The 20,555-nt window shown below is 46.5% G+C and overlaps 1 protein-coding gene across 8 annotated transcripts in view; it reads right to left on the bottom strand.

The window, feature by feature from the left end:
- Positions 1-20,555, bottom strand: part of LOC138739676 (nuclear mitotic apparatus protein 1-like) — a 173,207-nt gene that overhangs the window by 1,789 nt on the left and 150,863 nt on the right. For 7 of the 8 annotated variants that reach the window (XM_069892221.1, XM_069892217.1, XM_069892222.1 and 4 more), the window contains 11 exons: positions 16,803-19,973; positions 16,265-16,333; positions 14,776-14,877; positions 12,093-12,323; positions 11,623-11,813; positions 10,118-10,352; positions 7,777-8,059; positions 5,633-5,769; positions 3,951-4,166; positions 1,919-2,038; positions 155-316 (listed from right to left, as the gene is read on the bottom strand). In XM_069892221.1, the coding sequence (XP_069748322.1) occupies positions 155-316; positions 1,919-2,038; positions 3,951-4,166; positions 5,633-5,769; positions 7,777-8,059; positions 10,118-10,352; positions 11,623-11,813; positions 12,093-12,323; positions 14,776-14,877; positions 16,265-16,333; positions 16,803-19,973 (4,917 nt within the window). The remainder of the gene's footprint in view (positions 1-154; positions 317-1,918; positions 2,039-3,950; positions 4,167-5,632; positions 5,770-7,776; positions 8,060-10,117; positions 10,353-11,622; positions 11,814-12,092; positions 12,324-14,775; positions 14,878-16,264; positions 16,334-16,802; positions 19,974-20,555) is intronic. The other variant, XM_069892218.1, reaches the window with a different exon arrangement.

Below are 20,555 nucleotides of genomic sequence, written 5' to 3'. Positions count from 1 at the left end.
AAAGAATTCTAGTCCAAACCACAACAAGATGCCTGTCGCACAACCTATCAACTCCCCCCATTTTCAGGGTAACCAATAACTGGTGGGAGAGGCTGCAGCTTTCCCCTTGGACCTAAGGTTAAACAAGCTGCCCATGAATGAACCAGGTATTTACCTTCTTAGAATTTGATCTGGGCGACTTCCTGGGTGACTTCTTTGGGGGTTTCTTGGGCGTCTTCCTGGGAGTTGCCCTCTTGCTGATGCCCCTTATCAGGGTACTGCTGAACTTTCGAGGAGTGTTAAAGACAGTGTAGGTTATGGATTTCCGTCTATCATCCTGAGAGAGAGAGATGAACAAATAAACTGGTGGCCTAAAACATGCAAGTCCGCAGACACTGTGATTATAGTAAATACACAGAAATGCTGGAGGAACTCAGCAGGTCTCACACCGTCCATAGTTGACAAGGTTGACAAAGGGCTCAGGCTCGAAGCGTTGGTTATATATCTTTACCTCCTATGGACGGTGCGAGACCTGCTGAGTTCCTCTAGCATTGGGTGTTTTTACTTAAGTAAACTGGTAGCACAAAGGGAGAATGCAGACACTGGAATCTAGAACAAAAAAAAATCAGCTGGAGAAACTCTGGGTTAAGTGGCATCAATGGTAGGAAAATAATAGCTGCCATTTCGGATCAGAACCCATCATCAAGATGGGAGACCGTATAACGAGGAGAGGGAGGGAAGGATTAGTCAAGGACTATGCAGGGGTGAAGGATGACAGACAGCTGAGAAGAGGGGCAAGTGGAAAAAAAAGGGGATCAGGTGGAGGATGATGCGTCATACAGGGTTGAGTTGAAGATGGCTGAGAGAGATAATAGAGACAAAGGTTGTCAGTGCTGGAATCTAGTAAGTAGAGAAGGTGGAAGCTATTAAAGGAAGAGGTAAAGGGACTAATGGGACCAGATGGAACCAAAGTGGTTGTGGTGGTGGTGGGGGCAATCCAGTGAGTGAAATGTGGGTAGAACTAGAGGGGGAGGGACGTGGAAAACAGGAGGAACAGGAGTAGCACGGAAGAAAAGAGAATTGTTACTTGAAAATGGAAAATTCACTGATGTACCATTAGGCTGTGGAGTGACATACATAGACATATAGCACTGTTACAGACCATTTCGGCTCATAAGCTCATAACACCCAATTAACCTACAACCCCAGTACATTTTGAAGGGTGGGAGGAAACCGGAGCACCCGGAGGAAACCCACGCAGACACGGAAAGAATTACAAATTCCTTACAGGCAGTGTGGGATTTGAACCCCAGTCGATGGCACTGTAACAGCATTCCACTAACCGTGCCACCCCAAAAGTTGGTGGTGTTCCCCTTGTTCACCCATTCTCAACATTATATTTGGCTATGGCACCCTTTGGACTCTGCTCAAAGTTCACGGGTCCCCTTTTCTGCAAAGGTGTCAAATTTAGTTGTTTTTTTCCCCCGTACTTCTCTCCTACCAACTACATAATTTTTTTAATGATTTCAGTTTGTGGTGGCCCCCCCCCCCCCACTTAAATGTGCTGTGGCCTCCAGGGTGGCTGTATGGGCCATGTTGAGGATGGCTGCTCTAGTTTTCGTTGGGCCACAGTTCGACAGTGAAGAAGACCCAGGACAGTGTGGGAACGGGAAGGGGGGTTGAAATGACAGCAGCCGGGTGCTCAGGGTGGCCATTGCTCTGTGAAATGGTCCCCAAGTTGGTACTTGGTATCAGAGATTTGGAAGAGGCCACCACCTTTAAATGAGTGGAATCTCTTCACACTGCCAGTGTGAAGAGATCTCTCTGGACCAGATCACATTGTAGTTGTGATGTGGAATGAACAGTAAATCCAGGGCACCAGGGATTAGAAATGCTGATTCTTTCTTTCGATGTAAAGCTAGCCTATGGAGAAACACACCTGATTCCGGCCCTTATTCTGAGTCAAACGTTTGGATCTGTTGTCGAATTTTGCCCGGCTTTGCTCCTCTTTCTCCTTTGGGCTCAAGGGGTGTGGAAAGCAGCTCAGTTGCTTCTTCGCCTGGCAAATTATGGAAAATTTGAGACTTTGAAGAGGAGTCAACTGGAAGCAAAGTCAGTAGGTGGCAAACACAGTTCAGACCAACATGCAAAGCTCCCTCCATCTGCATCTTCTGCAGCCTGGGAAAGGCAGCCAAAGCTCTGAAGGAACCCTCATACCTCAGACACACACTCCTCTACACCCCTTGGGGAGCATTCTCACGGGTGGAAAAATTGCACGCCCACAGGTTTAAGGGCAGTTTCTTCCTTGCAGGCATCAGGCTCATGAATGAACCTCACAATAGTGATCTCATGCTGCTCTTGTGATGAACTTCTTGATCCTTTCACTGTAACACTAAACACCGTAATGGGCTCTTCTAAGTACTGATGTAGGTTAGAGTTGACTTGCTGGACTGTTCGTGAAAGGAACTCTCCTCGATGTACTAGGTACATTAGAACATAGAACATTACAGCACAGTACAGGCCCCTTGGCCCATGATGTTGTGTCGACCTATATAAACCTATACAGCAAACAAAACCTTCCCTATCTCACACCGATAACCCTCTATTTTTCTTGCATTCATGTGTTTAAATGTCCCTTCTCCACCAGCCTCAGAAATGCATTCCAGGCACCCACTTCTGTTTTAAAACACTTACCCCTGACATCTCCCCATAACCTTCCTCCCCTCACCGTAAACAGATATTATCTGGTATTTGCTACTGTCGCCCGAGAAAAAAGGTGCTGCTGCCCTCGCTCTTATATAATGCCTCTTAATCATGATGTGCTTTATCAAGTCACCTCTTATCTTTCTTCACCCCAAAGAGAAAAGCCCAAGCTCTGTTAACATTGCCTCATAAGATAGGCTCTTTAATTCAAGCAACATCCTGGTCAATCTCCTCTGCTTCCTCTCCAAAGCTTCATTCTTTTTGTAATAGGACTAGGGATTTAGGAGTTGTGGTAAATAGTACCCTCAAGGCTGATACAAGGCTGATGGTGTGGTGAAGAAGGCATTTGGAATGTTGGCCTTCATAAATCGGAGTATTGAATTCAAAGGTAGGGAGGTTATGATGAAATTGTACAAGGCATTGGTGAGGCCAAATTTGGAGTACTGTGTACAGTTTTGGTCACCAAATTATAGGAAAGATATAAACAAAATAGAGAGAGTGCAGAGAAGGTTCACGAGAATGTTGACAGGATTTCAGGGTCTGAGTTCCAGGGAAAGGTTGTGCAGACTGGGGCTTTTTTCTCTGGAGCGTAGAAAATTGAGAGGGGACTTGATAGAGGTGTTTAAGATTTTAAAAGGGACAGACAGAGTAAATGTGGATAGGCTTTTTCAATTAAGAAAGGGGGAGATTCAAACTAGAGGACATGGTTTAAGATTGAAGGGGGAAAATTATAAGGGGAACATGAGGGGAAATTTCTTTACGCAGAGGGTGGTGGGGATGTGGAATGAGCTTCCGGCAGATGTAGTTGAGGCGGGATCATTGGTTAGAGAACTGGAGGGGTATGGACCGGGTGCTGGTCAGTGGGACTAGGAGGGTGGGAATTTGTTACGGCATGGACTAGTAGGGCCGAACTGGCCTGTTCTGTGCTGTAAGTGGTTATATGGTTATACGATTATATGGTTAACTCTTCTGCTCTTTAGCTGGGCAATGTGGGATTACATTGACCTGCCTGAGAAAGCAATGGGGCTGTTTACATCGTAGTTTTTGGGGATCTCACTGTCCTTCACTTTGCTTGAACAGCATAAACACACTTGAAGAATAAACCCACTGTGAAGTCTGTGAAAATGCACAAGATGTCTCCATGCAAGGAACTACTCAAGAGCATGCCGTCAAGAACGAGAGCAATACTCCGCCACGAGGGCAATACTCTACAATAAGCAAGCTGTCCAAGCAAAGAACAAGGGCCGTCAGGCTCAGGTATTCCTTACCTCAGGAGTGCCCAACCCCTGGTGTGACTCCTCGGACAGCCGTTTACGCTGGCGAGTGGTGACTCCCTTCCAGTTGGGATCAAGGGAATCCGAGGCCAGGCTCCTCAGGCGGACACCACTGATCTCCTTGGGCAGCAGAGTAGCCCGACGCAGAGTCTCGTTGGGGTCTCCAAGCCTCAGTTCGTCCTCAGTGAGCCCAGTTTCGGTGGCAGCAGTCTGGTGAGGGACAGGGAGAAACAACACACCTTTAATAATATTTCAGGAGGCTTTGCATTGCAGCATGGGATTTGTATCACTTAGTACAAGGATTTACTGAATAATGCTGATGAGTCCCTGCACTGGCATTCACTGCCGATCCCAAACTGCCTTCCAGAGAAGGGAAAGCCTTCTGTTGTAAAATAGGCTGCAGGACGCTCATTACCACCATCCTTGGAATTGCTGGAGGGAAAATACAGACCTTGTGAGGCTCTTTAGGACAATGAACTTGATCAAATTTCTCTACAAATTTTAAATCTTTGGCAAAGATGGAGAGGAATGAGAAAATATTTAGGCACCTGGCAAAATTTATTCAAAAGACCACAAGATATAGGAACAGAAGTAGGCCATTCAGCCCATTGAGTCCACTCCATCATTCCATCATGAGCTGATCCATTCTCCCACTCAGCCCCACTCTCTGGCCTTCTCCCCATAATCTTTCATACCCTGACTATTCAGAGAGCTATCAATCTCTGCCTGAATTACACACAATGACCTGGCCTCCATGGCAGCAAATTCGAGATTCACTACTCTCTAGGTAAAGAAATTCCACCGCATCTCTGTTTTAAATGGGCGTCCTTCAGTTCAGAAGTTGTGCCCTTTTGTCCAAGACTCCCCTACCATGGGAAACAACTTTGCCACATCTACTCTATCCAGGCGTTCAACATTCAAAATGCTTCTGAGGTCCCCCCTTATTGACCTGATGGTGGCACAGTTAGTGAGGTTAGTGCATCACCATTACAGCTCCAGTGATCGGGACCAGGGTTCGAATCCGGTGCTGACTGTAAGGAGTTTATACCATATAACCATTACAGTACGGAAACAGGCCATCTCAGCCCCTATAGTCCATACCGATACGTTTTCCCTGCGTCCGTGTGGGTTCCCCATGGGCTCCAGTTTTCTCCCACTGTTCAAAATGCACCAGTGATTGTAGATTAATTGGGGCCTGTTACCATGTTGTATGCCTAAATCTAAAAAAAATTGTAAAAATCATTCTTTTGAATTCCAAGAACAGCCCAAGAGCAGTCAAATGATCATTCACTTTACGCCTCTCATAATTTTATATACCTAAAAGGTCACCCCAGCCTCCTTTGCTCCAGGGAAAAAAATGTCCTAGCTTATTCAGCCTCTAAAAGCTCAAGCCCTCCAGTCCACTAACATCTTCGAGATTCTTTTCTGCACCCTTTCCAGTTTAACACATTTTTCTTATCGTACTTGTGAGCAAAACTACACAGTACTCCAAATGTGATCTCACCAACAACATCTTGCACCATTGTAATATGACATCCCAGCTCCTGCACTCGATACCCTGAAGAGCTAACACAGACCCCAATAGTTGCATTGCAGTGTTTCAATAGTGAAGAGACAAAAGTACATTTCTCTGCGATAAGAGGATGAAGGTGCCATGAGGTGGCTCTCAATCTTACACTGGATTCGAGAGGGTAGGAGGTCTTCAGATGTGGAGGACAGACTCCATTCCGACGTTGCAGTTCGGCAATCCGATTCCAGTCGTCCAACTGGTCAGGCTCATCCTGGCACCCTCCTGGGTACAATGCACTGGAACCTAATTGGGCAGAGGGGAAATGGATGTGAGGAAGGCAAATTAATCCATTAGAGTTTCCACAGACACATTGCTGCCAGATAAGGGAGGCAATCCACTTAACAGATATAACCAATTACAACAAAGAAACAGGCCAACTTGGTTGGCCCTTCTAGTCCATGCCAAGCCCTTTCTCCCACCTAACCCCACTGACCTCCACTCGCCCCGTGACCCTCCATTCCTTCCCGTCCATGTCCAACTTCTCCTTAAATGCTAATATCGAACCTGCCTCCACCACTTTGTCTGGAAGCTCGTTCCACACACCCTCCACTCTCTGAGTGAAGAAGTCCCCCCTCATGTGTCCTCTAAACTTTTGCCTCCTAGCTCTCAGCTCATGTCCTCTCGTTTGTATCTCCCCCTTTCTTAAAGGAAAAAGCCTACTCTATCTTTTCCCCTAATCATTTAAATACTGCAATCAAATCCCCTCTCAACCTTCGACACTCCAAAGAATAAAGACCCAACTTATTTAACCTTTCCCTATAACTTGGATCCTGTAAACATGGCCACATTCTCTCCAAGTTGTTGACTGTCTGCAGGATGCATTGCAGCAACTCCCCAAGTCTCCTTAGATTGACTGTAACTTCCAACAGGCCAGCTCTACAAGCCAGGATAAAAGCATAGCAAATGGGCCATCTGGAATTTGCCTTCCAAGTCACGCACCATCCGGATTTGGAAACACATCATCACCATCTCACCATCACTGGGTCAAAAATCGCTCTTCCTAAAAGTATTGTGGGTAGAGCCACACCTCAATGACTGGATGTTCAGGATGGCAGCTCACCACCACTTTCTTTAGGGGATTAGGGATGGGCAACTGAGTGCTGCTTCACTTGTGATGCCCACATGCCTTGAATGAATCCAAAACCCCATTCTTTTTCCCCACAAACATACTTTTTTTTAATTATATTTTTTTTTTTTTTTTATTTTTCACACCATAAATCACATTAGCCATGATATACACTATTTCTTTTTCACACATATACAGTGACTTTTTCTCCCCCCCCCCTTTCCTCCCAAACCACCCCCCCACCCCCCCCCTCATCCATTTTAGGTATACAATCTAGGTTGCATTAAGCCAGTCAGACAATGTTGTCATTCAACAAAAATACACCAGAAATTCTACTGAGTCCATTCTTTTCTTTCCTTCTCCTTCCATCAACTTAGGTAATGTTTGTCCCCGGTAGGTTTTCGCTATTGTATTTAATGTAAGGCTCCTATACTTGTTCGAATATTTCAATATTATTTCTTAACCAATATGTTATTTTTTCTAATGGAATACATTTATTCATTTAAATTTGGTAGTTTCTTCCTTTTAATTTGGTTATGTATTCCATTAATATTTAAAGACATATAGTTCAGCGTAGCCCTTTTATATTTTGTTTATCTTCTCTTTCCGTTTTTCCATCATTACCTTTCCTCCTTTTCCATTTCTGTTTTCTTATTTTCAACTCTTTCTAAGACAACATTCCTACAACATCTAACATTTTCCTTATTCTCCTATTTCTATCTTATTTATCCCCAATCTCCCCTTCACCTCCTGAGTTGTCCTTTATCCCTTGTCGGACAACCACATCTCCCCTCTCCATTTGGATTTGCGAATCCACTCGCAAGCGTCAACTGATTTTGCAGTGACCGCTATTTCCCCCCACCCCGCCTCCCCCAGAAAAGATTTCACTTTTCATATGTCACAAAGGTCCCTCTTTTAATTCCCTCCTTATTCTCTCTATTCCATTACCTTCCCTTATTAATTCTTGTCTATACTATCTATATTTTCCTCTAAGTACAGATACATTCACGTATGCACATTGTCTCTATTCACTCTTATACCTCTTTACCTGCATACATATCAATCGTGATCATTTTTACTCTCATTACCCGTCTTCATCCCTCAGTCTATTTTTGTCTTTACCCACATACATATCAGTCGTGATCATTTTAGCTCTCATTACCCGTCTTCCTCCACAAACATACTTGAGGCAATTGGGCCAAATGCGGACAGCCTGGAGGACCTTCTGGTGGTAGGCCGGAATCCCGGGAGGTTCATCAAGGTAGCAGTGCCAACATCCTCTGTGATGTTACTGCTGTCCAGTGAGTGCTGGGCCATAGAGTGGAAGTTGGCAGGCAGAGAGGTGGCAGAAGCTGCTCGACTCTTCCAGCGCCCCTGAGAATGCTGGTCTGACACGTTGGTCTGGGAAGTAGAGGTCTGGATGTCGTGGCGTGAAGTACTGGGCTCCTCGTAGTCAACAGTCTGCTTCTGGGAAGAAGGCCATAGAACTGTGATTAGTACATGGTTTTAAAAAGAGAACATCAACATACGCAACTCTCAGTCAACAGAAAATACAGTGTAGTAGCTCAAAATCATTTGTTCTTTCATTTAATTCATTCTTAGGATACCAGCATTATTCTAAGATCAGCCTTTAACCCCAATCTAAGTTATTGTAGGGATAGAAAAATGGTTCTAGCCTGGCAGTCAAATTATTAGTAAGGCAAGGAGTCCAGAACAAGGAAACAGTTTCAAAGTATGAGATCAGACATTTAAGGTTAAAAGTGGACATTTTTCAAAGGGTGAAATGGCAGAGCGAACTCCATGCTCCTATATATTATGGTCTTATGGAATTTTCCCCGGGTAGATTATTCTAGAACGCAAGAGCATGGAATAAGGTGAAAGGAGAGAGGCTTAAGAGGGAGCAGAAATAGGCTATTCAGCCCATCATGTTTTCCCCACAATTCAATCATGAGCTGATCCATTTTCCTACTGCCCAGCCTTTAAACAACTCACGCAGGTACAACAACAACTCTGGAGTTTTTAAACAGCTCAAGCAGGTACCACAACAACTCCAGCAGCAGACCTGACTATGTGGATGCAGAGGTGGGGGGGGGGGGGGCTACAGGTCAAGCTAAGAAGCTGGGACCTGAGGTTTCTGCTCCCTACCATCCTCCTGGGCAATGTACAGTCTTTAGAGAACAAACTTGATGAACTCCAAGCCAGACTTCAGCATCGGAGAGACATCAGGGAGTGTTGTGTGATGTGCTTTACGGAAACAGCTAAATGAAGACATTCCGAATACAATGCTGCAGTCCAAGGGCTACACCCTCCATTGTGCTGATCGAACACCGGTGTCCGGAAAAACTGGAGAGGCAGTGTTTGTGTTATCATCAATTCATTGTTGTTCACAGACATGACGGGCATGTCCCAGTCCTGCTCTCCCGACCTGGAATATCTGGGGATCAACCTGGTCGCACTGTACATTCCGCCCCTGGCTAACGTCAGGCTGGCACTGGAGGGACTGAACACTGTGATAAACAGCCTTGAGACAGCACATCTGAATGCCTTCCCGATCATTGTGGGAGACTTCAATCAGGAGGGAGTCAGGGGAACACGGCCCAGTCCTCATCAAGTGCACAGTAGTGGAGAGGGCAAGAACTTCAAATTCCTGGATGTCAACAAATCTGAGGATCTGTCCTGGAGCCTCCAAGTTGATGCAATCACAAAGAAGGTTGGCCAGCATCTATACTTTGTGAGGTGTCTGAGGAGATTCGGTAGGTCACCAAAGACTTGTAAACCTCTACAGCTGTAGAGAGCATTCTGGCTGGTTGCATCACTGGTATGGAGGCGCCAACTCTCAAGACACAAATAAACTCCAAAGGGTAGTTAACTCAGCCTGCAACATCACAGGCACCAGACTTCACTCCATCGAGGACATCTACATGAGGCGGTGTCTTAAAAAAGCAGCCTCTGTCCTCAAAGACCCCACCACCCAGGCCACACCTCTTCACTCTGCTACCATTGGGAAAATGGTACAGGAGCCTAAAGTCAAGCACTCAAAGGCACAAGGACAGCTTCCTCCCCACTGCCATCAGATTCCTGAATGATCAATGAACCAAAGACACGGCCTCACTTTTCATGCACAATTATTGTTTTTATTTTTATAGTAATGTTATAAGATGGTTATAATATGTCTGTGATGCTTCTGCAAACCCCGAATTTCATGACTTGTTTATTAACAACGAATCCTGATTCTCCCCCTAACTTTTGAAGCCAATTACAATGATCAAAATACACCTGGAGAGATACATGGGCTGGAAGGGTTTAGAAGGGCAGAACTAGCCCATAATACCAACTTGGTCAGCATGGATAAGTTAGACAGAAAGACAGTCTCTACGACGCAGTGTTCTGGTGATGGAGGGTGCGGGTAGAATCTCTGGATGGCTCTGCCAACCTTCACCAACACAGTCCAAGACCCAATCCCTCAAGAATGTACCTACAGCACTCTCCCTCAGTGATCCTTTCCCCCAAACTTTCTATCCATACCTTTGTCATGAGAATGTTGATGACTTGAGTGGTGCGTCTCCGCCCAGACCGGGTTTTCTTGGCCGAGTCCAGGCTCAGATCCCCCAGCGAGCAGAGGCTGGTGTCCATCTTGGATTGGCTACGATGGGGCAGTGGAGTGAAGTACAGTGACTCCAGGGAGTCTTGTTTCTGCCCAGCCAGAGATCTTTTTCCCTTGAGAACAGCGTCGGGGGTCTTGTAACTTGCCTTGCCCCTTCTAAGGAACAGAAGAAAATAGAAGTTAAAATGTCTCCATGGCAGAGGGGACATTTTGGAAACAAGCAGATTGGTAGAGGCCAAGACAGCATGAATGGTGCAGAGTTGCAGGGATTTGTGCAGAGAGAAAAGTACAAAAAGATGCTGGAATAAAAAGGTGCGGGGATTGGAAGCACAGACTAACAGGTTAGAGGTCGTAAGTGGATACAGGTTGGAGGGTATAAGAGGAAACAAAGTTGAGGTGATAAGGGGAGAGGGTAGATCTCTGATAGGGACATCTCTCTCCTCGCTCTCCACTCTTTCCCTCTCCCATTAGAGCTACCCTCTGCCCTATACCCCATTCCTTTTCAGTTTTTTTCTTCTCACCTGTGTCCAACCAAGACCTCTGATCTGTTAACAGTCTTTCTCCCCTGCCCCTTCCTCCCTCCTTTCCCCTCTGTCTTTTTTTTTATTCACGTCTCTTCCTGACGAAGAGGCCAGGCCGAAAACTTTGGTCAGCCTTTACTTCCTATGGTTGCTGTGTGACGTGTTTCTCCAGCACATTCGTGTACTGCACTCAACTCCACCATCTACAGGCCTTCTTTTTAACTCTTGTGCTGAGGGAACAACATACAGGTCAGGTACCATGTTGTCAGGGGCTAAGTCCTGGAGTGGCATCCAGATGAACATAAAAGTTCCATACTGACACACAGGGTAGGAAAGTTTGCTTTCCTGGGGCTAATATTTAGCCTGCAACCATCAGTGAGACTGTTGCCCATTTATCAAACCAACTTGATGGAACTTGTCCCTCGAGCACTGAAGCTGTAAAAAGTATTTTCATGATTATCCAAGATCAAGGGGCTCAGTGGCTGAGGAACTCATGCAGGCTGTGGGTGTCTTGCTGTTGGGGGACCTACACGGGCTCTGGAGACTGGATCATGGAAACCAGTTTTTGGATCCCAGATTTGAGAGGGTGCAGAGGGAAAGAAGGGCTCCTGAAGGATATTGGGCACTGAAGGCTTCCTGATCATGTCGGAGGTTTGGATCTGGAGCTCAGGTTGCCATTAAATCGAACAGGGACTTGAGCAGCTGCCCGAGTGCTGGAGGTGAATCCATGGACATTCAGTGACTCTGAAGGGACTCTCTTTTGCTTCTCTCTCTCTCTAAACACTAATGGCAACTTTTTTCTGCCTTACAGCAGACAAACTTAAGTACTTCATGTTACATTTTCAATGTATTATTGCATGATATTAAAAGGAACCTTGAACCTTAAATACAAGTCTTTCGTTTACCTGGTTCCTGCATTGTTCCACACTACAGTTGGCTCCTCAAAGTCACTCAGCTCAATACTGTCCTTGCTGAAGTCTGCTTCGCTCTCTCTGGTTTGAGAAGGCCCCCTGCCGGTGTTGCTACGAGATCTTATTGTGCCACCAGTTAAGTGTGACTTATTGAGCTCTCTCAGTTGTCGGTCAGCGAACTCCACCTGACCAAACATGGTGGCAAAAAAAAACAATAACATCAGAAACAGATATGCAGGACACAATTGCAAGATGAAAGGTTGTTACAGGCCTGGAATCCTCATTCCACCTCATGAACTCGGTTCCTTTCGAGTTTCAAGGGCTCGTTGGAACATGCAATCTTAGTTTAAACAAGAGATGCTTCACTAACACAATTAGAACACTGGTATTTCTAATTCAATTTCCTAGATCCCCCCTCGTATTGAGTTTAAAGGTTCTCAAGTAACCACTGCAATTATACCAACCTGTGCAGAGAGGGTCTTATTCTTTTGGTTGGCCTCCTTCGCCTCTCTCACTGCCTGCTGTGCCTCCATGCGCAGTCTCTCCGACTCTGCCCGCAACTCTGCGCCCTCCTGCGTCGCTGCAGTCAGCTGCTCCTCCAGGGAGGAGATACTCTTCTCTCGGGCCTCCAGCTTCTCAGTCAGCTCAAGGTTCAGCATCTTTTTACTGTCGTAGTGAGTCTTTGCCTTCTCCAGCTACAGTTCAGTGGAGGAAGGGGAAGAGGTTAAAAGGTTGGGTCATGTTACTGTGCATCAGCGCCAACATCAACTCGATTCCTCATCAAAAGGAGAGAGAGAGAGAGGAAGCAGGTACAACAGTAATATTTAAAAGACAGACAGATGAGCAGGCAGAGATAAAGGGATGCACAGGCAGAAGGGATTAGTTTAAAATGGCATCACGTCTAGCAGACATGATGGACGGAGGGCCCGTTACTGTGCTGGAATGTTCAATGCATGTATTTTACTGGCTTGATCTTTCCCATCAGAGAGGCTCCCACCCCTCCGCTACTCTTCTTATTCCCTTAATTTGACCAGTCATTCACTTTCACCCCTGCATTCACTGCTTCAATGTCTGTTCCATGACCTTGGACTCCTTTAAACAGGTTCTACTATATTCCCAATAGCCCTGACGTCACTTTGCTCACAACCTCTTCTCACTGCTACCTTTGGGAAGGTAAAGAAACCTGAAGACATCCAGGTTCAAAAAAAGTTTTTCCCCCCCCAAATGGCTATCAGACTCTCGAACCTCCCTTTACTACTCTAAATATAAACTACCCTGACACCACAAAAAGACAACATGGTTAGTGTAGAGGTTAGCGCAACACTATTACAGCTGCAGCGACCCAGGCTTAAATCTGCCACTGTCTGTAAGAAGTTTGTATGCTCTCCCAATAGTTCCGTGGGTTTCCTCTGGGTGCTCGGGATTCCTCCTACCCTTCAAAATATATGACATGTTGGGGCGGCGTGGTCTCATCGGCTGGAAGGGCCATTTACTGAGCTGTTTGCCTTAATTTAAATTTTAAAAATACCTAGTTTGCACTAACCGTAATTATGAATATTTGTTATGTATCTTTTATATTTATGAAATCTTTCCATTCTGGAGTAATGCATATTACTTGGGTTTGTTTTTTTTTTACAAAAATACCTGTTTGGCTGCAGCAAGAATTTTGGTTCACTTGTACATTGTCAATGTGTGTACAACAATAATCAATATCAAACCAATCCCAGTCTTCCATTCTGTCTCTCAGGCGCTTGCATTCCACCTGCCAGCTAATGAGAGCAAGAAAAGGGATGTTCTGATATACCCATCCAAAATGCTGGTGAGGGTACAGTTGGTGCACAGATCTGGAGGCTGTGCTGTAGGACAGCTCTTCTCAACCTTTTTATGACTATGGTCCCCTTCGGACTCAGCACAAAGTTCATGGGCCCCCTTCCCTGTGAAGCAGTCATTCCTATCGACAACATAAAAAATATTTGATGATTTCAGTCTGTGACCCCCTCCTTTAAATAGGATGTGGCCTCTGGGGGTGGAGCGAGGGGGTGTATGGGGAAGGTGGGGACTGTATGGCCTCCATTAAGAATGGCTGCTGTAGGCAGAACATGACTACAGTGGAGAAGGTGTGCAGGAGATCCACTTGCAAGAAGCCTGGGGTAGTGTTTCAGACACGAAGAGAGGCTGGATTTGTTTTCTGTGGAACAAAATTGCTGAGGGGGATTGAGGTACATAAAATTACAAAGGGCATAGACTGGGTAGATAGTAAAAATATTTTCCCCTTGGCAGAGGTGTCAAAATTAGATTTAAGATATAGGGGTAAGACACTAGGATTTTTTCATCCACAGGGTGGTTCAAATCTGAAACACTGGCCAAGAGGGTGGAGAAGACAGGGATTCTCATATTATTTAAATTGTGTTTCAAGGAGCATCTTCAACACCATGGCAGCAGAGAGCTGAGAGTTGGGATTAGTGAAAATAGATTCTCCAAGGGACATGTGGGCTGAAGGGCCCATTTCCAACTTGCAGGACCAACCAAATTAAGCCCATTGTCACAGTGACACAGAACACACAGGCCCTTCAGCCCAACTAGACCATGCCAACCAAGATGGCATTTTGGGCTCGTTGTATTTGCCCAAACCTGGTTGAAATCTGCCTGTAATCCTTCCTATCCAGTACATCTGTCCAATTGGCTTTTCAATCAGAATTCATTTGGCTCAATATCTTTGTCTGCAGCCAGTCTCAGAATTTTGGGATTATGCTACCGAGAAGCGCGTTGGGGAGGTTTTACTAGAACAAAGAAAAACTGAACAAATTGCAAGTACATGATTTAGAACTTCATATCCTAACTCAACATCAGTGAGTGAACTGAATAGACAGGAGTACATCAGAATCTCATTGGAATGCAGACATTTTAGTGAGCTGCTTAAAGCAGATTCTGTCCTTACATTCACTACAATCATTCTACTCCCTGATATTTCTAACATTTACATTACTCCCCTGTACTTTTGTTATTTTTTATTCTTGTTTGAAGGTTGTTTTGCATGGAAAATTGATGCAAAGATAAACATTTTAATTCAATTCAAAACATTATCCATCTAGTCCGTCTGTAAATGGAGCAAAAACGCCTTTCAGTGAGATATTCTGAGATACAAACCTGGGCCTTGACATGCTGCACCGTCTCCTCCTTATCTTTGAGCTGTGTACGGAGCTCTATCACCTGCTGCTCCAGTTTCTCCTGTGTCTCGTTATCTCGAGCCTGCAACAACAAAGCAAATTTTGTGTTTAGACAGAATGGTCACATTGGAGTGGAGTATCATGGACATCTAGTCTTAGTACCATCCAATACAAAATGGAGAGGCCTATATCTGCCACATACAATGCAGGAAGAACCGAGTATCAGTCTCCATCTTATTCAGCTGTGCTGCTCTCTTCCATCTAACCCAATTTCACAGCCTGTGGAAATTTTAGCAGTCAATCTCGACCTGGCAAAGCTTCAATATTACAACAAACATTCTCAATATAAAGCATTTTACAAAATAGTTTGTGTACTTTGTGAGAACCATGACAATGAAGAGAAACACAAAAACTACAGATCCTAGAACCTTGAGCAAACAAAGAGAAACTGGAGGGATTCAGCAGGTTAGTCAATGGTTTGGGTCAGGACTGTTCATCCCAATGAAGGCCTGAAACCTTGACTGACCATTTTTCCCCAGGAGAAACAGCAGGTCAAAAACTATACGTGATGTAGAAAAGATCAAGATGCATCACCAACATTTTAGGCTTGAGTCCTTCATCAACGTATGAAGAAAATGTGTGTTCGGTTGAAAATAATTCAATAAGCAAGGCAGAGAAGGATGCAGGCAGGCAAATGGGTGAGTGCAGATGAGCAAAAAGGTCAGCACAGATATGGTGGGTTGAATAGTCTGTTTCTGTGCTGTGACCACACCAGACTTACGGGCTGCTGGAGACTGGCTCAGGTAAACCATATATCGGAACTGGGATGTGTCTTTATCCAGTGCAGTGGAGGGGGGAACTGAGTTCATACTGTTTGAAGAGATATATAAATACACATATTGATATTGTATTTTCAGTTTCGCTCCCTTTTCTTCATATTACTGTATGTAATATAAAAACCAATAAAAAAGAAATGAACTTGAATTAGAGGGCGCTGAGGGCAAGAAGGACTCCTGAAGGCCCCTGGGCGCTGAAGGCTTCCTCGTCATGTCAGAGGTTTGGATCTGGGCTTAGATTGCCGATGGTTTGAACTGAGCTGGAGTCTCTGCAGAACCCATGGGAGCACTAGAGACTCTGAGGGGACCTTCTTGCTTCTTTTTCTCTGACTATAAGTGGCGCCGGCAATGCTAATGGCGAATCTTTGCCTTAAGGCAGACAAAAGGGAACCTCGTGTAACACTGCATTTCTGTTTCATTATATGACAATATATAGTATCAGATTCTATTTAAATATTATATGATGCTAATGCTAGTTAAATATTCACTTATCCTCTTTTGATAAAAATGAGCAGCTGCAGCTGCCATAACTCATGATTCACCACAGATTTTGATCTCAGACAGGACTACTTTAATTCAATTTTGAAGGAGTCAGTAGTGAGTGAGGCTAGATCCTCAGCAAAAGAGACATACCATGACTTTCTGTAGCTTGCTTTTAGCCGACACGTCGTGCTGGGCCAGCTTCTGATTCAGATCTGCAATCTGTAACAAACCAAATAAATCCTTGAATGCAACAAGCTGAATCAAAGGGGTTCGTGAGACAAGACCCCATGAATGTAACTTCATCAAATAAATGGAAAGGAAGAAACAAATCAGGGGGTACAAATATTTCCTTTTCTCCATGAGAAATAGTAAGGACCCTGGATTGGACCTGAATCCCTTTAGACCATTCCAGCAGAGAACAGGCCCTTCAACCCACCATGTTGTGCTGACTGATGTAAATCTACCCACAACAATCTATCCCTTCCCGATTGTACACCCATAATTCTCTATTTTTCTTACATCCATGTGTCTGTCCAAGAGTTTTTTAAATGTTCCTATTGTCCCAGCCTCCAACCTCTAACCCTGGCAATGCATTCCAGGTACCCCCTATTCTCTTACCCCTGACGTCTGCCTGAACTTTCCACCCCTCACCTTGAATAATTACCACAGAATGAATATACGTAAGTACCTGTGAGATGAGCTGCTGTTGCTCTTCCTGGAACTTGTTCCTGTCATCAAGGATCTTAAGCTTTGCCTTCTCGTATTTGCTGGTCACCTCCTCCATTCGCCGGCTGCCCTCCTCTTCCCTTTGTCTACTGGCAGCTTGTTCCTCCGAGTGTTGGGAGACCAGCAAGCTCAGCTGCTTGGAGTGGGCCTCCTGTACCTTAGACAGTTCGGCCTCCAGTCTCCCGCGAGCTAGGCCTGACTCCGTGCTAAGGGAGGCAGCCAGCTGGCTGCTGGTCTGCTGGAGCTGGTGGATCTCCTGCTCCTGCGCCAGGTGTTGCTGCTTCAGCTCGCCAAGCTGCCTCTCCAGCTGCTCGACCTCTGCCCGACGCTGAGACTCAACTGCATCCGCCCGGGCACTGATCTTGGCTGCTTCGCCCCGAAGCTGCTCCAGCTCCTCTTCTTTCTGGGAGCAGTTTTCCTGCTGGGCTTGTGCCTGGTACTTCAGCTCCAGCGCTGCCCTCTCCCCTGCAGCCAACTGCTCCTGCAGGCTCTGGATGGTCAGCTTCAGGGCTGCAGACTCTGCTTGAAGGGTCTCATGCTGCAGCCTCAAGGCCTCTGTGGCAGAATCCCTCTGCTCTGCCCGTTCTGCTCTGAGGCTGTCCAGAGCTTCTTGGAGTCTCTTGCCAGCCTCCATCTTTGTAGTAATTTCCTCTCTCAGCTTCACGTTTTCCCTTTGCTCTCCCACGTATTTCTCCTTCCAGGTTGGGACTTCCAACTCCAGGGCCCGGGTCTTCTCCTTCTCTCGAGCAAGCTGCTCCAGCTGTTGATTAACCTTCTCCCTCCAGACCCGCTCTGCTGACTCCTTCTCCTGCAGCAGGTCATGAAGCTGGGCCTGCAGCGCTGCCTCATGCTCCTGGCTGCGAGAGTCCTGGGTGCTCATCTCAGTCTCGAGCTGGGCCAGAGCACTGCGCTGCCGTTCACACTTGCGCTCCAGCTCAGTCACTTGGGAGCGCAGGGCCTCAATGTCGACCAGTCTCTCCTGACAGAGGCTGCGAGAAGAGCGCAGTTCCTCTTCGGCAGATTTCACCTTCTGCTGGTACTGGTGGGCAGCCTCCTGACTGGCATCCAGCTTGGAGCCCAGCTCCCGCAGCTCCTGCTCCCTCTTGCTCAAGAGTTGGACGTGACGTGCCACCTCGCTCTCCTGGCTGGCCAACTTCTTGCCCATGCCCTGTACAGCTACAGCCTGAACTTGGAGATGGCTAATCTTTGCCTCCTGGAGCTGGCACTGCTCCTTCAGTGTTTCCATCTGTCCCCTCAACGCCTCCTTAAGGGTTTTTTCTTCTGCCACAGAGGTCTGCAGCACCCTGATCTGCTCCTGTTGCTCACTGATGGAGCCCTGCATCCTGGCCTCGGTCTCTACTCTCTTCGCTCCCTCAGTCTCCAGCTCTGCCTGGGTCTTCGCTCGCTCCTCCTGCCACTCGCGCCGCTCTGCCTCTGCTTGGGTCACACGCTCCGACTCTGCTCTCCTCAGCTCCTCTAGCTGACTGAGCAGCGACCTAACCTCGGCCTGCAGCCGCTCGCCCTCCGCCCCCTTCTCTCTGGCCGCCTTGAGTTCGCAGACCTGATCCTCCCGCTCAGCACTGGCCTGCCTCAACTGTTCCTTCAGGCGGGTGAGCTCCAGCTGTGCCTGCTCTTGCTCAGCGGACTTCCTTCTGGCCTCCTCCCCCATCTGTGAGAGGTGGCGAGAGGCTTCCTCCTGAGCAGCTTCGAACTTCTGCTGCCAGCTGGCTGCATTCTCCCTTGCTCTGGTCTCCAGTGCTGCCTTCTCCTCCAGTCGCGAGAGCTCTCTCTGTGGCACCCACACTTTCCCCTCTCCCTCAGCCTCCAACTGACCCACGCGGACCTCAAGCTTGCTGCTCTTAGCCCGCTCCTCTAAGAGCTCAGCCTGCCTCTTCTCCAGCACCTCCTTCAGGTTCCCAATTGCTTTGTTTAACTCAACGCCCTTCTGCTGAGCAGCCTCAAACTTCTCTTTCCATGAAGCAGCCTCTTGCTGGAATCCCTCTCCTTCTTTTTCCTTCTCTTCAACCATCCTCAGAGCGTCAGACAGCTTAGTCTGTAGCATGGCAGAACTCTCCATGGACTGCTTCACCTCAGCCTGAGCCAACTCTTGACGCTTCAGCTCATCCGATAACTGGGCTTTGGCTCGATCACGTTCTTCTTTAAGCTCCTTCAACTCTTGAGTCAGCTGGCAAAGCTTCTTGGCTTCTTGCGCCTGAACCTCTTCCCAAAGCTTCCTCTCATTCTCCAGCTCCTGGAGGGTCTTCTGTAGGGAGACAAGCTGATCCTGAAGCATCTCCTGGTTATGCAGCGTGTCAGCAAGGCCCTTCAACTTGTTTCTGTGCTCTTCTAGCTCATCTTCAGTCTCCTGCAGCCTGGTTTTGAGAGCTGCAACCTCCACAGAATGGCTCTGCTTGTGGGCATTGCAGGCAGATTGGAGGCTGTGGTTTTTTGATGTCACCTCTGTAACCTCCATGTCCAACATCTGAACCTTCTCCAGAAGCTCGTTCCTCTCTTTCTCCAGGCTTTCGATGCCCAGCTGGTTATCTTCCAACAAACGAATCCGTTTATTGAGCTTGTCCTTTTCACTCTCCTTTTCTGCTTTCAAGGTTTCATACTGGCTGACCATGGTCATCTTCTCGTTGCAAATCCTTTCAGATTCTTGCTTGAGGGCAGTTATTTGTTGCAACGTGTTCTCTCGTTCAGCTTCCAGCTGCTTCTCAAATCCGTGTAGCATCTCCTCTTTTGCTTGTAGGCTTTCACCAAGGGTTGCCAGCTTTGAGCGGAGATCAAGAACAGCCTGCTGAGCCATCTGCTCTTTTCTTTGGGACTCCTCATCCAGCTGGTGCCTCAGTTTCTTTTCTTCCTCCAGTTCCAGTTCCTTTTGCATCAGAGAGTTGTTCACCTTCATGATTTCCAGTTTCAAGGCGTCCAATTGGCCTGTCAGCCTTTCCTTCTGATCGTGGACAGCCTGTTCAAGCATCTCCTTCTTGGCGAGAAGTTCGGCGTTGGACTGCTTGAAGTTGTCAATTCTCTCTGTTAACTGGCCCTTCTCCTCTTTATGAAGGGTGCTCTCCTGCTCCAGTTCTGCAGCTTTAGCTGTCAGCTGTGACACCTCCAATTTCAAAGCTTCCAGCTGCAAGTGACAGTAGGTTGGGATGGGGGTGAGAAGTTGCAAGGAGGGAAAAGGTCTTAATGTATTACATATTTGATAGGTCAGACAGTGAAATTACAATTCCTATGATGAAGTGGTCTGCAAGGGGAAAGTACTTAAGTACTCAGAAATCTCTACCAAAGGAAGGAGCAGAGGCTGTCTCATTAAATATATTGAAGTCTGTGAGACAGATATTTGCATAGTCAGGGAATTAAGGGTTGGGGAGAAAGTGGGGAAGTGGACCCAAGTCCAAAGATGAATCAGCCATGATCTTAATGAATAGAGGAGCAGGCTCAACGGGTCAGATTACCTCCTCCAGATCCTGTTTCTTATGTTCTTATCTTAAAAGAAAAATTGGAGCCAGGTCACTGGAGGTAGATGTTAGGGTGCACTGCTTTAAACTAAAGGCAATGAAATTCTGCAACTTTTCCTTTCTGTTGGGAAACAATACTGCAGGAGGACAGGACGTGGAATCATGGAGTACTCGGTTCACCTCCCATTTATCCATATTAAGACTATTCTATCTATGCCTCATCTATTCAAGCGTCTGCCAAAATTGCTTTT

Source organism: Narcine bancroftii, chromosome 7 (assembly GCF_036971445.1).
Source record: "Narcine bancroftii isolate sNarBan1 chromosome 7, sNarBan1.hap1, whole genome shotgun sequence".
NCBI classification, from domain to species: Eukaryota; Metazoa; Chordata; class Chondrichthyes; order Torpediniformes; family Narcinidae; genus Narcine; species Narcine bancroftii.
The sequence above is the reverse complement of the archived record's forward strand: the minus strand, read 5'-3'. Positions and strand labels throughout refer to the sequence as shown.